Source organism: Carassius carassius, chromosome 29 (genome assembly GCF_963082965.1).
Source record: "Carassius carassius chromosome 29, fCarCar2.1, whole genome shotgun sequence".
NCBI lineage: Eukaryota > Metazoa > Chordata > Actinopteri > Cypriniformes > Cyprinidae > Carassius > Carassius carassius.
The window spans coordinates 9,019,813-9,037,654 of record NC_081783.1 but is presented as its reverse complement, the minus strand read 5'-3'; the positions used below and the strand labels follow the sequence as shown (position 1 = coordinate 9,037,654).

Below are 17,842 nucleotides of genomic sequence, written 5' to 3'. Positions count from 1 at the left end.
ATGGAAGTACAATTGCATCAGATTTCTGTATTTTGTTGGAAATCAGCACATAAGTGAATATATGTTAATGGAAACAACACAAAACATCAGTATTATAGCTCCGCTCACGGCACACCTCCAGGAGCTCGGCTTTTTCCGGAAAGAATCAGAAAGCTGTATTTTTCTTTTAGAAATATGATAAAACTAAAGACTTTTTGGATATATGAAGGATGCAGTACTACTCTATAGGTACTCAAGATTAACATGAGATTAGGTGAAACTGTGTATGTTATGTACCCTTTAATATCATTTTAAGTGTGATTTTCCTGAAGCATGTGTAGTACAAAACAATTCTTCAGTTGCTGAGTGCCAATTTGGGATACCTGCGTAGTCCCAGAATCTAATATGTTTTTAGCCGTCATAATAAAAGATAATTTAGCTCTCATGTTCTCTGTGGACAGCAATGCCATAAAAGTGATTGAGATACATTTAGCCGTGCTTCGGCTCTTAGCTTATTCAGTTCATTAAATGCTTGTGAGAATGGATTTCTAGGTCATGGCTATTGTAGCTTATGAAAAGCCTAATACGTTAGCATATTAGCTTGAGATCAAATACAGATAAATTTAATTTATGAGCTTAAATGTCTGTAGCCCTCCTTTAATCTTATTCACTCTTCATTTTCTCCCAAGGTTTAGCTCTGTTTTTCTCTCAGTATACTTCTCCTTTCATTTTTCCTCTCTCTACTTTTCCTGTCTTTCCTCACTGTCTTTGTTTGAATGTCTGTGTTTAGCTTCAAAGCCATAGTTCCCTGTTTTCAGCCTACCCTAGCATCTATTTCTTCCAAAAGCACGTAGCAACAAATTTATCTATTTTTAAATTTTATTTAGCTACTTTTAGCAACTTTTGATAAGTGTCTCAAACAATAAAAATGCACACATTTTCTGTCTAAATTTCACAAAAAGAGGAAACCAACGTTGAAGTACACGCATCACATGAATTAAATTATTGCTATTTGCAATTGTTCAATTTGATAATTAACCTCTTAGCCAGCACACCGACGTCCTCGTCCTGAAAACCCCTAAACTCGCACGTGTCAGTGTTTATGAATAGATTAAATGAAACGGGACAAATTTAATCTTGACAAACTATGTATCATTATAAAGATCTAAGCCTCAAGCATCGACGACAGATCGCTGTTTTTCAATGGAAAGCTTATAAAGACTGTATTTGCTACATTTGTGTAAGCAGTACACATACAAACATGAACAATGGAAACGCTGTACATACCAGATCCGTCGTAATAACGAGTCATAAACACCTCCACAGCTGTAAATCCTGGTTTAGTTAGAAAGGTAAGGGTCCACTGAACGACATCTCATGAAGCACGTTTAGTCCAACGAAGCAATAACGTTGTAATATGGATCATAATTCCTTTGTTTACGTTTCAATTCTTCAGCGACGGAACATTTTGCGCCCGTTATGGAATAACTCACGGTCGGAAACTGCGTCTTGGTATTAAAAAAAACGGCATGGTTTTGCAGCGTACAGTGTCACAAACAGAATGAGACGATCCACCGGAAAAAAGAATGAATGAAAGATAGATAGTATATTTGAATTTTGGCGCTCCCTCATGACGTGCTCTGACGCACCTGTCAGCTGATGGAGGCGGAACTTATAGCGATCGCCTTTTTCTTTGTTTCCTTTATTTTTCAACAGTTTTTATATATGTAGGTGTGTTTTATGTTGAATGTGAATGAATCTGCATGATTACCATCTGTTTGAGTGCAAATCAGCCCAAATCGGCTCGCTATTACTGTATTATCACGGCTATCAAAGTGAACGCGTCTATATGAATAGAGAGAGTGGATTATTTACTTTTATGGCACATTTGTGTTATTACCATCTGTATAAGTGGCCATCAGCACTTATTTGCATCGTAATTCATTGTAAAATATGCATCTCTAGCAATCTCATGATTTTCTGTAATTAGCAAACAAAGTTAAATCTTTTTTTATTCTTCTTATTATTCTTATTTTTCTTACTCTTTCTCACTGTTTCTTATTATTCTTATTGTATTTTTCTTGTGCTCAAATAAATCACTTATATGATGTCTAAGTTTCTGTCTAGTGTTTTATAATTGAAAAAAACTATGCAGTGGTATGTTTACTGACTAAATAGTTTGTAGAAGCCTTCAATACTGTTGGTAAATGTTTTTTTATATATTTGGGGAGTGGGGGGTCTAGACATTGTCTCAGAAATATATTTGCAGGAGTCTCATTTTTCATGATATCTTATTCAGATTTGAAATAGAAACTCATGAGACATGTGGCTTTCAACCCATTACTTTACTAGATTGCTCGAGGACTCATTTAATGTATTTTTATATCAAATAAAAAAATATTTAAGTGTGGTAAAAAAAATTTCAAGGCACTTCAGTGTCTATATTTTTGTAGGAAACTTACAATTACAAGTTAGGTAGAGCACTTTCAGCTGTGAGTGCCATAATGGGGGTGCTGGCTAACAGGTTAAAATAAGTTTAATAATCATTCATTTATGATACACCTTGCTAGTAGCTTATACCTGTGATTGTTGATCAGTTAGAAAAATATCTAGAAAAATTGAAAATGTACTAGTAATTTTCCAGGACATTATCTGTTTTAACCCTGTAAACCAAAAACACTAAACAATGCGTAATTTAAAATGCAGGTAAAAAATACCCTGTGAATTAACATAGTAGATTGTGCCCTATTTTTATAGACTATTCTTAGAGTGTAGCATGTGTTCAGAATATGTAGATTTACTAGTTTACTAGATTATAAAAACTTTAATTGTAAGTATAAATTGTTCAATAATTCAATGTGTTTAAAAAGTTTTCTATTTTAATATTATATTATGAATTTAGATTATTTTACAAACAAATCTAAATTAACATGAAAAAAAAAAATTTTGCTGAGATTTGATGTAGTGACACAATTTTGCATCGTGATTACGTTATGACTTCATTGCGCAATGACGTCACAATGTCATTTAGCAACTTTTAGCAACAAATTAGTTGAAAATTAGTTGTTAAGTTAAGTGAAGTGAGTGAGTGAAGTGACATTCAGCCAAGTATGGTGACCCATACTCAGAATTTGTGCTCTGCATTTAACCCATCCGAAATGCACACACACAGAGCAGTGAACACACACACACACACACTGTGAGCACACACCCGGAGCAGTGGGCAGCCATTTATGCTGCGGCACCCGGGGAGCAGTTGGGGGTTCGATGCCTTGCTCAAGGGCACCTAAGTCGTGGTATTGAGGGTGGAGAGAGAACTGTACATGCACTCCCCCCACCCACAATTCCTGCCAGCCCGAGACTCGAACTCACAACCTTTCGATTGGGAGTCCGACTCTCTAACCATTAGGCCACGATGAGATAACATCAAACATGCAGCAAAAATGACACGAATACTAAGGAAATTATGGCAGATGAAGGATTTGGTTTTCAAGCTAAAGTAAAGTAAAAGACTTCTCAATAAACCAGAGAAGGTGAAAATGTTAGTATTGTTGTGGGGAAAAAAGCATGCTAGTCCTCACCGACAGCCAGTTTAGTTGTACTTTTTGTTTTCGTTTTTAAAAACTTATCTTGGCTTTTTTTATTATATTTTTTTTATTATTATTATTTATTTGATTCCTTAGTGTTTGCTAAACATTCTGTAATTTATTAGTCTGTATATAATACAGCATGTGGTGTATGTATGCCATGCCTCATCTTTTTACTTATTGTTAATAAAAATCATGTAAGCTAGTTTGTCATTGTGGCCTGTTTTATTGTTGTTGTGCTTTTTAATTAAGAATAACAATGAATCCATCTTTTGTTTTAATCTTACAAAGTTAAAGGCGTATAGATATAACTTTATAAAAGCAAATATAATATTTATCATTATATGAGCAAAACAGACAATTATCTTTATCCATGTAATGCACGTTTTAATATGGATGGATGTGCTTTATTTTACTACTTTTGTAGTGTTGAATAAAAACACCTGCCTACTCCCATTTTAATGCTTGGAAGAGCAAGAGCAAATTTTCTATATAAATTCGATTGAATTCTTTTGAAAAAAGAAAGTTATATACACCTAGGATGCCTTGAGTGAGAGTAAAACATGGACACATTTTTGGTTGAACTAACCCAACTAACTTTAATTACTAGAATAATATTTTCTCGCTAGAAATGGCATCAAATGTGGAAAAGGTCCAAAATATACATGTACGTACAAAATGTTAACCATCCTTTTAGACGACAATGTCAACTTTATTTTTTGCTCAACTTTCACGGAATTGAACGGATAGGATCGTGCAATATTTTAGGTAGCGAGGTAGGAGTCAAAAATGACCCTTAAACTTTAAGCCTACTCATGCTAATTTGACAAACTGCAGAGATATTCTGAATATGTCTATGTATTGTTTAAAAGTTTGAGGTCAGGGACTTTTTTGTTTTTGAAATGATTCCCTTATACTCAAATAGGCTGTATTCATTTTATCCGAAATATAGTAAAACAGTAATATTTTAAAATGGTTTTTTTTTCAGCAACCATTACTTCAGTCTTCAGAGTCATATGGTCCTTGAAATCACTGGTGCTGTAGAAACCATTTTTATATTATCATCAATTTTCAAAACAGTTGCACTGCTTTATATTTTTTGTGGAAAATGTTTTCATTTTTCAGGATTCTTTGATTAATGTAGTGAAAACATAGCTGCATTTATTTGAAAAAGAAATCTTTTAAATGTCACTGTTGATCATTTTAATGCATACTTTCTGCGTAAGTGTTGAAATCTCACTGACCCTGAACTTTTGAATGATAGTGTAGATGATTTTGCCTAATCCAATCAAAACTAGACAGTGCTAAATGCAGATGTAAACAGCATTAAATGTGTTTTGACATCCAATCAGTTAAACCACATTCGTAAAAGCTTCTCTGGATTGTTTCACATCAACAACAAATGACATGTATCCAAATGCCTGTTGATATGGAATCCTGAATAAAACAGTTCGCTTTTTGTTTTACTGTTCATAATTGTTCATCACAAAATCTGAAATTCTTTTGAAATTCGCTCTTAAAATCTGTCTTGCCCAACTGCTTATGATGAGATCATTGAAGAACTATGTAAACAGGAGCTGAATGTTAGTGATTAATGAGTCTCTTGTAAAAAAACAAACGGTGTTCTTTGCTGTTGTAGGTATGATTATGTGGAGGTGGAGGACCCTCTCGGAGGCGTGGTGTTGGGGCGTTGGTGTGGCTCAGAGATGGTTCCAGTGCCCCAGGTGTCCAAGGGAAACCAGATCCTGATCCGCTTCGTCTCTGATGAATATTTTCCCTCGGACCCAGGATTCTGCATCCACTACTCTTTGCTTCAGCAGGTATGAAATTACTCATGCACCACGTTTTTGCTTATGTAATGCTTATGCAACATTTACTGATAGGGCTGGCTGTGATTTTGCTGAAAATGTTTTGTTAATCCCTAACGGCCCTGTACTATATTATTCCTCCACCTAATGAACTTAAATACACATTGTGCGAAATTAAATTGAATGTTTATGAGAAATGCAGTGAGCTTTGCTGAATATCAAAACATAAAAAGTCATACTGTATGTACTTGGGACTGAAAAAGAGATCCTGAGAACTTAAACATACTCCTATTTTATTACAATGCATCTGTTGCTGTAATCACCATCCCTTCCTCTGAAATGACCTGGCAACCTTAAATGGCACTTACTAACTTGGAAATTTCAAGCTATAATCATATTCCTACCTCAGAGACCTTCTCCTCAATGTCTCACTTCTTGTGGTGGTGAAAACCACAGCAGGGCGAGCTACGGTGTTTTCCACTTTGGCCATGGTTCAGTTTCCTCCCTTTAATTTACACTCTGACAGGCGTCACACGGCACATTTGAAAAGGATTATTACCCTGAAATGATTTAATAGACATGCTTGGCTTTGATGTGTGATGCCTGTCAAAGTTTATGACTCCACTTTCCCTTGCATTTGTTTTTTCTGAGGCTTCAGAGCGTGTCTGAACGCTTTGCTATGTAGCTTGAAAATTACTCTCGTTGTTTTCCAGTGAACAAAGGTGTGCTTTATCTTCAGGTAGATAATGTCTGTATCTATTCTGCTGAAACTTAATTATCTTAGTGTTGATTGTGGTGAGATATGCCACCAAAACTAGACAGGACAAATGTGGCTGTGGATTGTTAAACATATGGGGTTTCAATATGTCCTTTCCTTCTGATCTCATCATTTCTATTAAAAGTGCTGATGCTGTCAATCTTTTTCTGCATTTCCGTTGATTTGAGAGCCAAATGATGGTAACTGGTAAGTGTACTACTACATTACTTGCCAACAAAAATATTGTCTTTTAGAGTCTTAGGGAGTTTTGAGAACACATTTTATTTATCCAGACATAACATAATACACTACTGTTCAAAGATTTTTTACCTCCAAAACTGACAACATTAATGGGACATCAATTTGCCTTTAAGGAGATCTTTTGATTGTTCTTTTTAGGGATTTTTCCCTAGATGACATTTTTGGCTTTCAGGTATAAAATGAAGCATGTTTATATGTAGAATTATGTGTAGATGAGTACATTCTCCACTCTTTATACTAGCGGTGCTCTATCATTGCAGAGGAGGTGGTGTGTTATGGCTGGTTTCTGGACAGCGAGCTAGCGTCAGAGAAGATGTGGCTGAATCAAGCTCTATTTATAGTTTGTGGAGGAGGATGTTGAGCTGGAACTTACAATTTCAACATGGCCTCCTCCAGCCCTGACTCACAGTGCACAGTTTGTTTTATTGCTCACCAAAGCATTTGTATTCAGGAGGCTTGTGGATGGGAGTTACATCTCTGTTGTTGTGCGCCTGTGTGCGTCAAACTGTTTGAATTGGTGTGTTCTAAAATGTCACGGAGTGTGTGGCAGAAGGTCTTCAACAACCTAAAAATAAGTCATTTGCTCTTTTATGAAACATTGCTTGACTATCCTGCAATTATTGTTGTTGTGTGCTGTTTTGACATTACGTGAGCATATGCATGATACATTGTTTAATGCCAGGTGAACACAAAAATACAATTTCATAGTATGTAAAACAAAAAAAAATGCACAGAGTCTTTTAGTGAAGAAATGCCTTTTCTAGCTTCTAAATGTTTAACAAAGTCTTTAGTTAGGTTGTGTTTTAATCTCCTTTGCCGTTAAATTCAGCTTCTCTCTGGCGGCATGTCTTAATTCCCAGTTTAATTTGCACATCCTGCACCACCTACTGTCAACTGAATTGTTTAAAGACAGCAGTGGTGTTAATGACACTAAACTGCAATTTAGCAGGAAATGTCCTTGGATGCCCTGCAAAAAAAAAAAAAGAAAAAAAAAAGCTCAATTATGTCTGTCACGCTTCTTTTTTTGATGGAAGAATTTAAAAATTGTGACCTTTTTTGTTACTTCACCTGCATAGTAAAGTAGTAGTAGTAGATGGGAGCTATATTTCTTAATGTTTTCATCTCATCTTTTTGTGTTGCAGTTGTCACTGAAGAAAAATCTTTATCACAGGTGCTATGGTGAATTTTCTTTTTTATGAAAAGCATTTTACAATAAAGTGGGAATTCATTAAAGAGGTTTCATTTATCAAAATAATGTTGGGTGGAGGGACATTTTTATTAGTTAATACTAGTAAATGAGTACATTTTTCAGTTTTGGCTCAAGACAAATATGAACAACATGTCTGTAATATCATGCTTAGTATTTAATGTATTACACAAAGTATAAACTATATAGCTGCTTATTTATGTTACAAAAGGAGTCATATTTGGTCCTTGACATTTAAGAGATTCAGTATAAGGAAATTTCAGTGTGAGGAAAAGACCAGAACATTTCATAAACTATAAACCTGGATGAAATATCAATAAAACCCAACTACACAAACAGGTAAAGTGGACAGTTGTGGAGATCAACATTTCCTGCATGTAGCCACACATTAATAGATGGTATAACATTATTGGGTAAAAATGTTCATTTTGGAACTGTTAATTCACCTGACAGTTCACAAATCCTGTGTACTTCTCATAAAATTCTTAACGGTGTACTTAGTCTATACTGCATCCAGGTTTATGGCTCAGTTTATTTTACCCCACTCTCCACTGATGCTAATCTAAATGATGAGTGCTTCAGATCTTTTGCTTGAAAGTTCCCTATTATGATGCAACTTGGGGAAATGAGTGGCCCATTTGGCTGGCTTTTGGGTTTGTATGCGGTGGCAATGGGCTGCCATGTTGGAACAGCCGAATTCTGTTTCTCTGTGGTCAACCTCAGCTACTGGAAACCCGGGATCACGGGGGCGCCCCTGCACTTTCTGTTTAAACAAGCAATCACTCCCCTTCACCACTACCACAGAGAGAAGAGGGAAAATGAGCCCCAGCTGCGATTCTCAGGAAGAGACTTTGGGAGTTGGTAAGGTTTGAGGGAAGAGGTAATTTAAATCGGCACCTTTCTCTGGAAATAAGAAAAAATTTGGGATTCTCATGAAAGTCTGAGGATCTGGACTGCTGCTTTTAACTCCCAACTGGATTTCATAGATGTTTTCCTCCTCAGATCAACCTGAAATATGCCTTTTGCATGAGCTTACTGATTTCCACTTGCTTTGCATAAACTTTATTGCCATTAAATAGACCAAAATAGTCTAGAACAAAGGCGAGATGTTTCTTTCCAAGCAGAGTAACCAGTTTCATAGGCACCAAAAGTGGGACATGGTTGCTGAGGCCAAACTAAGTTCAGAACAGGATTTTTATAAACATTTTAAATCGGAAACAGCTTCTCTTTAAAAGAATGAGGTTAATGTGCAGTGTGAACACAGTATACACTTGTGTGTAAGAACCTTTTGTAGTTGCCACTTGTTTTTAAAGTAAGTGTAGATGGCGGTTTTGTTGGCCGGACCTTTCTTCTCAGTAACATTAGTTCAGGACAACCACAAGGATTACTGAATTACATAAGGCGTATAATTTCAAACACAATGTCTATTCAAAATTCAGAGTTAGATGTGTGAAAATGACTCCAGTCACTTCATTTCTCTTCTCCTCTTCCTTCAACCACTGTGTATGACTGGCATGCCACCAAGCTTGGCCTTCACCAAAATACATCCACAGTGAATCACCCGCATTTTTGAGTGAGACCTCTGCACTGTTATTTGGTTTTCTACAGAGCTGAATGCTCTCATGTGTGTTCTGACTGCTACTGGCAGACATCTGAGTCTGCGCTCATGTCCATCTGTTAAGCCATTTTCCTTGTACAACCTGCAAACAATTTGAAACATCATGTTGTCTGGCTTCAGAACATAAATGAGGCCATTATTTTGTGGATAATATTTTACCTTTAATCAATGCATCTGTTAGGAAATATGATGACATAAGAGCAAGATGTTTGAAGAAAAGCACCTTAAGTGTTACTGTGATATGTGATACTTTATTGGCAGATTATAAAAACAGTGACATGATGCTTAAGAATAATCATTTCTGGTAACACTTTACTCAAAGCCTTTATGTATGATGCATTCTAAAAGTCATTTTAATGCATTAATTATGCCTTGTAATGCACCTTATGATACATTGTACATGAACGATTGTCTCATAAAAAAATGTAACCACAGTTAATACATTATAACACTTATCAACTCTATGCATTTTAAATTTGGTTGTAAGTTTATATTTATTCATATTATATTGAATGATACCCTTTAATAACCCTTTATAATGCATTATACATAAAGGCTTTAAGTAAAGTTTTACCTAATTTCTTCACACAAAGTATCAAGATATCTTCGTATGCATTTAGTGTTTTTTTTTACTACTAATTTTTGATGATTAATGCACTCTTTTCAACCAGACATGATTTAACTGATTTCAATTATAATTGTGATAGAAATATAGTGTAAGCAAGTATGTTAAATTTGAAAAAGTTTACTAGTAAATAAGACACAGTGAGACAATATTTAAATAAAATAATAATAATAATGAGAAGCAATATTTATTTGCAACAACTGATGGAATGCTAAATGCTGCACGCACAGCGTTGTCAAAGTAACCTAAGGTCAGTCGTTCCCTTAACCAAGGGAGTCCCAAATGCAAATATGAGACGGTAATGCCCTACACCCTTAAAAGAACACACTTATGACTCTTATGCCCTTTGAAGGGAGTAGTTCTTTTTTTTCTTTTCTTTTTTTCGATTGTTTAGATCTATGATCTATTTATTAGATTATATGTTGCCTGCATTTTTTTAAATAAATGAATGTCTGAATGTGAAGAATGTGTTTCTATAATGAGCAAATCAGTTACTGAGTGCACCCTTAAATGCATTTTAAACTCACTTTATACCTGCAAAGTAGAGATCTAAAATATAGGGAAAGTATTCAGTTGTCATTTGTTTCTTTTAATATGTTGAATTTAAATACATGATTCCATGTTTTATGTCTGAAATTCTCCTAAATTTCCTTTGTCTTGTAAGCGAAGTTGCTCAAGTGCTGTTATCCGCTTCGGTTGGGATGCTTGGCTCTGGGTTTATAGTCCAGGGCTCAGAGGATCTTTAATTGACAGATTGAAAGAGTGCATCACATTCACAAGCTGTTAATGGTTTCCATTCCCCGACCAGTGCCAAAAATTGGAAGCCAGCTTTGTGTATTGAAGGATAGCTGAATGTACAGGTTTTTAGGAGGTAATTGCAACTGCTCTTGAGAGCTTACAAAATATATATGTTGAAACATTTTGATGTGTGCAGCAGATTTACATCTCTGAGTGAAAGTTATGGTGACTTGCTGTTCAGTGAGTCGAGTGATAATTCACTAAAGCATTCATTAGAATGATTCAAATGGGTCACTTGGGAGTTATTGAGTCCTTTTGAACAATTGAAATAACAATAAAATAAGTGGCTTATAAGAGTCATGCATTTGTAAATCTGACTTAGCTGGTCATAGTCTTTCAAAGGCAGAGGAACACTTGTTGTCTTTGATTTATATTGAGATTGACCTGATCCTTTCACTTATCACATTAACTTTGACATGTACTGTATATATATCCAATAAAATATTTGAATGTCTTTAAAGAAATGTTTTCATTGCTTAATGTCCACATGTACTGAAACACAGGTTGGCACTGTGTTATTTCCAGTGCTTGACTCAGATGCCCTCAATCAGTCTGTCTTGGTGACCTCATTTACCGCTTTGTTCACGGTAGCAATGCTTTTTTATCATTGTCGAAATCACAGGCCTTCCATTGACACCTTGTCCTTTACACAATAGTAACCATGCCAACTCACTCCTCACTTGTTACCCGGTTTAGAGTGCAGCATTGGACGTGTCATTCATAGGGGGATTATGTTAGTATGCCTGAATTAAGCTGCTGGAAAAAGGACATGTTGACAGATCCCACAGCACCTGAGGCAGTGGAGAGGAGTTGAACTGAGTGCAGAAATGTGGCTTCTTACATATCGCCCAACACCATAGGTATCAGTTTTGCTGCCCTGGCATACATTTTTAATTGTATGTTTGAGTTCAAACAAGGTAAAACTGCTTGGGGGCTGGTTAATTGACTCTGTGGATAAGCCAATGTCAAACTTGAACCTGTCTAGCAAAATGATTCCCTTATAAATTGGTAATTTAGTAACACAAAAGCTCTTTTGTTGTTCTCTGATGCTTTGTTGGGAAAAACTGCATTTTGCGTAGATTTAGATTTTATTAAATTTTATATTTATTCATATATTGTGGGTATGTGTGTGTGTGTGTATATATATATATATATATATATATATATATATACCGCTATCGAAGCATCCTGGGCCTCCATAACACCTCAGCAGTGCCACAGGCTGATTGCCTCCATGCCACGCCGCATTGAAGCAGTCATTTCTGCAAAAGGATTCCCGACCAAGTATTGAGTGCATAACTGAACATAATTATTTGAAGGTTGACTTTCTTTGTATTATATATTTTCTTTGTAACACTTTTCTTTTATTGGTTGTTATTTTAAGACTCATATTACTCACGGTCCAGTGTATTGTATATATGTGTGTATTTTTGTATAAATATGTATTGCATATTTTACCTGTGCATGCAAGCTGCTGTATTCATAAGGGGTGTATAGTATGCTTATGTGTACAAATGTCAATTTCTATTTTTCGCAGAGGGATTTATTTTATTTTATTTTGTGTTTTTGTATCTCAGTATTTTTATTATATTTTTTTATCATACCATATCTGTGCAAAGTTTGTGAAATACTGGCTGGGGGCTGGGAGGTGCTAGTTTCGGGGAGCATTGTTGGAGTGTGCGTGGGTATGTGAATGAGTGTGTGTCTTTGTGTTTATGAGTTTGGAATTATCTTTAATACTTACTCTTTATTATTATTTTGTATTGTTTATCATCATTGTTAGGACCCCCTCGAAAATGAGATGGCACATCTCAAGGGGCTATCCTTGAAATAAATAAATAAAGGTTGGATGAAATATGCTAATTTTTTGAGACAGGCATTTTGGGTTTTCATGAGCTGTATGCCAAAATCATCAGTATTAAAACAATAAAAGACCTGAAATATTTCAGTTGGTGTGCAATGAATCTAAAATATATGAAAGTTTAATTTTTATCATTACATTATGGAAAATAATGAACTTTATCACAATATGCTAATTTTTTGAGAAGGACCTGTGTATATGTGTATATATATATATATATATATATATATATATATATATATATATATAATATAATATAATATAAAATGCTTTTAAGTTGTACATTTTATTCTAATATAATTTTTAAATATCACAATAAACATTAAAATGTAACGTATTTGTATATGAGTTTAAAAAGTGAATTTTATTCTATGATTATATTTTTGGGGGGAAAATATTTTTACTTAAAGGCTAATTTCACATCTAGGATTTTCTGCATTTTAATGATTTATAATTCATTAATATAACAGTTACTACTTAATTATGCAGTCTTAAATTATATATAGATCTGCTTAAATTATATTTACATTTTAATTTCATATAATTAGCCACAATTTGTGAAGAAAGCAAAGCATTAAACAATAAATATGTTAAAATATGTCAGTCTTCTGCAGAATACTTTATAATCACCTTTTAAAACTGAAATGGCCCGGAGTGGCAGCAGTACCACTGATTTTTTTTTGTTTGTTTGTGTTATTTGTGTGTTCAGAAGCAGTCGGAGCCCGAGACCCCTGCAGTGATGCCTGCATGGATGCAGAGTGTGGATGTTCTGAGTGAAGCTGTAGCTGGATTCAGCACAATGGAGGAAGTAATGAAATACCTGGAGCCGGAACGCTGGCAGGTGGACATAGAGGATCTCTACAAGCCTTCCTGGCAGGTGGTGGGCAAATCATTCTTCCACCAAAAGAAATCTAGAGGTGAAGATAGTGTATTTAAAAATACGTAGTCAATACTGGAACTACGACTTTTTTTTTTTTTAAACCGCTGTCTATTTCTGTTTGAATAGGAGCGGTGGACCTGAACCTGCTTCGTGAGGAGGTTCGGCTTTACAGTTGCACTCCACGGAACTTTTCCGTCTCGTTGCGTGAGGAGCTGAAAAGGACGGACGCCATCTTCTGGCCCAGCTGCCTGCTGGTGAAGCGCTGTGGAGGGAACTGCGCATGCTGCTCTCACAACTGCTATGATTGCCAGTGCTCGCCCACCAAAGTGGCCAAAAAATACCATGAGGTATATAGCAAAGAACAGAAGGCCTTCTATTATACTCTGTATTTCACATATTAGGTTTCTTTCACTAATAACTGCGTGCAAGTGTTTATGTGTGTATCAGTGTGTCATCTATTAATGCTTTAGTATGCTATTTTTGAGTTGGTTCTAAAATGTATCCTGAATTTAGAAATGATTTAGTGCAAATTGAATGTTCAATTATGATTTCATGTGTACACAGGGTTAGTGAATGAGACGCATTGGATTTACATGAAGTGATGATGTGTTTAATTGCTTGAATAATTTCTGTGTGTTTCTCTGTCTGTCTCTATATTTGTCTCTTCATGTGCAGGTTCTGATGCTGAAACACAGGGCAGGGGGTCGGGGGCTGCAAAAGACTCTAACAGATGTCCCCCTGGAGCACCACGAGGAGTGTAGCTGTGTGTGTAAAAATGACTCCGACTAAAACAGTCCCAGGGAGAGAGCAACACTGGCCCCCTACAGACTCAACCAGGGAAATAATTCTTGAATCATGCATAAATGAGCGAAAGAGATTTTACCCTGACATTGCAAACTAATGAAATTAAAGATAATCTTGACTTATCTAAACCTGCGGTTCCATTCGTTTTGGGCTCACAAATCTATAGAGAACTGACCTATGCAGAATTTTCCATTGGCCCTGTGATAACATGGAATGTCAGGAGGAAAATTGGACACGGTCTTGCTTCTCTGTGTGTATGTGGAGGTTTGCAAACAGTGTGTGTGTGTATGTACATTCATGAATCTCTTTCTGTGTGTGAGTGAATGTATAGAGCTGTTCAGGAAATTAGGTATTCCAGGATAACTAGAGAGCCTGAAGTGAGTGTGCTATTACTTGTGGAACAAGTGGATTTGACGCATTCTTTTATATAATTTTTCTCTTTGCTTTTTTCACTACTTAAAAGGACATTGACTGTGCATCAACTTTCAGCAATCCAAGGACAATTTTGAGGTGGCATGGACTTTCTCCTCAATAACATCCCAAAGAAATTAATTACACTGTGTCATAAACCAGCACTCAGTCACCTATTCATTACTGAATCGGCATATTTTCATTAATAATTCAGAACGAATATTCCAGGAAAGATAAGGATGTCTCTTTTTTTTTTTTTTTTTTTTTTTTTAAACCAGAGCTGAGTGATCATGCATCTTCTGCTCTTTTGCAGTGTACTATAGACTCTTAAGAATGGCTCCATTCAAGAAAGAACACTAAAATACAATAGTGAAACTTGTGTAAATATATTTCAAATTGTGATTTGTTGACTTTTCCTATGTCATGACAGTTTTTGGTACCAAAATTTTGGGCATGTAACAATCGTTTTTCCCCTTTCATAATCACTGTAGTATTTTCAGTATTAGTCACTCTTTTTGTAGAGACATTTATACTTTTGTGTTGTTTGAATAGCTGTTTTAATTGTGTAATAAGATTGTTGTTTGACTGGAGACAAAATTAAAGCTGTTAGATGTTCATGTAAATAGACTTTTTAGAAGTTAAAGGGACATAGAACTGCCAGTACCATATTCCTCTACCATTAAACGATTAACTAAATTGTTGTGGTTTTTCCAAATGGTGCTTAAAGCATTGGTTTGCTCAAGTTATCTGCAGTTGTCACAAAAATGTGTAGGAACCCTATGACAATGAACTATTTACTGCAATCTGACTTAAGTCTTTTAGAGCGTAATTAGATGTTAATGATGTATCTCTGCATTAAGCTTTTCAAGAGTAAAATCGTGTGCCTGACAGTGTTACTCTCAGCATTCCTTGAATAGTGGACACAATTTCCTTTTCACTTGATTTTGGCAAACAATTTGATCTCATCTGCATGCAGTAGATGGCTTGCGAACACTAAAACAATATAACAAAACATGACATTGGTGGAAAATGAAGACAATGTGATTTGTTCACAAATTCAGTTTTGATTGACTGGAAAAGGGAGCTGAGTAAACAAGACATGCAGCGTTATTTCCATCTTTTTTAATCTGCCTTAGATGACCTTTTCCGCTGTCATTTTGTCAGGCTATTATTCTTTGATGTAATATTTTTGTGACTTGTTTTTCATACTTCGATCACAGATTCCTCACACTTGGCAAACCAATTTAACAAGCCACCTACTGTAAGCAGGCTTCGAGATCATCTTTAAAGGAAGAAAGGCTCATTTTTGCGCAGCTCGGCAGAGGGAATGAGAATTTGGATTTTGTTGATGTGTCATGTGAAAGTGAGAGAAGTGCCTTGATGTTAAAAGCATGACGTTTCTCTCCATGAGACTCCTTTATGATTCAGAGAGAAATTTGAAAATTTGTGTGTCATTTTGGATCATCATCAGATTCCTTTGTAACAGAATCTTAAAGGTGATGCATGTTTTTTTTTTTGTTTTTTTTCTTGGTAAAAATACTTTCTTCTGTTCTTAATTTGGAGAGAAAGCCTTCATAAGCTGATCTGTCTGTTATGCCATCAAAACTCTTATTCATGGGATGAAGTTTTGGGCAGGGCTTCCTGATCGTTTGACCAATGGCAGATGGGAAAGTGTTTCAAGAACGTTGAAAACAATCAGTTCAGTTATGCTAATGATGCAGCAATCATACACTTAGTTTTAATATGCTGTCCAAGGTCATTTTATGACCATCAAGTACAGTGTAAGTAGTTGAGCATAATAACATGAATACTCTTAATATTCATTAGCACATGTCCGTTTGCATTCTAAAGAGACTAGGGCATTTCACTGTCACCGTAAATAGTAAAAAATTGTGAGTCCAAATTTATGAGATTGTCTGGGAACAAAGCATTTATGTATTTAACCAGATGTGCATATATTAGCTTTGGACTGTGGGCTTGGTCTTATTTAGATAATTACAGGGTAGTTGCTCTGTGGTTTTCCAGAAACTGGCTGTGGTTCCCGAGGAAAGGAATGACCTGACATCTGAGTGGCATTAATCAATGATGAGGACAGTTCACTTTTCCACTGCTTGTGTCATTATGCAGTCACATTTTGGATAAATATCTTAAATTACTGTTCAGATCCTTCAAAGATCATTCTAATATGCTAATTTGGTGCTATTTTCAATGTTGAATACAGCGGTGCTTAAAATTTGTTCAAGGGTTTTTCTTTTTCTTTTTTATAAAGATAAACATCTGGACTAAAAAAAGTTAACTGTTTATATTTCATAAATTACAATTATCTTACTAAGAAAAAGGAATAAATGGCAGAGTTCTCCTATAATGCCTGACCGTGCCTGTTGCATACACATCTGGGAAGCTGTTCACTCAATTCCAGATTTATGCAAACATACAAGTAACAGCATGCCCACTGAAAAACATTTGTTCCACAAGTCCATGTTGTAACTTCAATAAAAGCTAAATGTGGTTTGATTCCCTTTAGCCCTGAATAACTCTTAAAGGCAGGGACTGTAATCTCTTTCTAGAACATCCAGTACTTGTACCACACAAAACGTACAGTCATATTGTCTCACACTGTGTGTGTGTGTGTGTGTGTATGTGTGTTTGTGTTAGGGTTGATGATAAGCTTATTCCAAAGAGGCAGGGAAAAGGCCATTTATCTTGGAAAACCTTATTCTGTCATGTCCAATTAGAAAAGATAGAGGGCAAAGTGTAGACTGTACTGTATTTGCTTCTAGACTTTGAATAATGCATGTACTTCATAGGCACATATATGCATTCAGTGTCCTAAAAGGTTAATACGACCGATGCCGTTTTCATAATCTAAGCTAATATAAGTGAGCCATGACATTCTAAAGTACATTTTCAATGGCGGATCATTCTGTCATTATTCACAGCCTGAAATAATCTACATGAAAACTAAATGGAACTTTCCATGTATTTTAAAACTGTTTTGGGCTGGTTTACAGTAATTGCACCAGCTCAATGTTTAATGCTTAAGAGTTCTGAACAAAGCCGTAATCAGAATGTTTGAGGAATATCAATGCCATTCAAGCACTGTAAAGATCACAGCAATTGCTCTGTTAAAAACTGTAGATCAATCAAGTGAGCTTGGGGTGATTATAGACTGGGGTTTATAGATCTGGGCTGTTAATTAGGTGGTCTTAAGTCTGATGAAAAAAAGAGCTTTGCTTCAAAATCTAG

General features: G+C 35.5%; 1 protein-coding gene across 2 annotated transcripts in view; it reads left to right on the top strand.

Moving 5' to 3' along the window:
• Positions 1-16,115, top strand: part of pdgfc (platelet derived growth factor c) — a 54,813-nt gene extending 38,698 nt beyond the window's left edge. For both annotated transcript variants that reach the window (XM_059515792.1, XM_059515791.1), the window contains 4 exons: positions 5,206-5,386; positions 13,211-13,418; positions 13,508-13,728; positions 14,057-16,115. In XM_059515792.1, coding sequence (XP_059371775.1) covers positions 5,206-5,386; positions 13,211-13,418; positions 13,508-13,728; positions 14,057-14,170 — 724 coding nt within the window. In that variant the 3' untranslated portion in view covers positions 14,171-16,115. The remainder of the gene's footprint in view (positions 1-5,205; positions 5,387-13,210; positions 13,419-13,507; positions 13,729-14,056) is intronic.
• Positions 16,116-17,842: the final 1,727 nt, after the last annotated feature.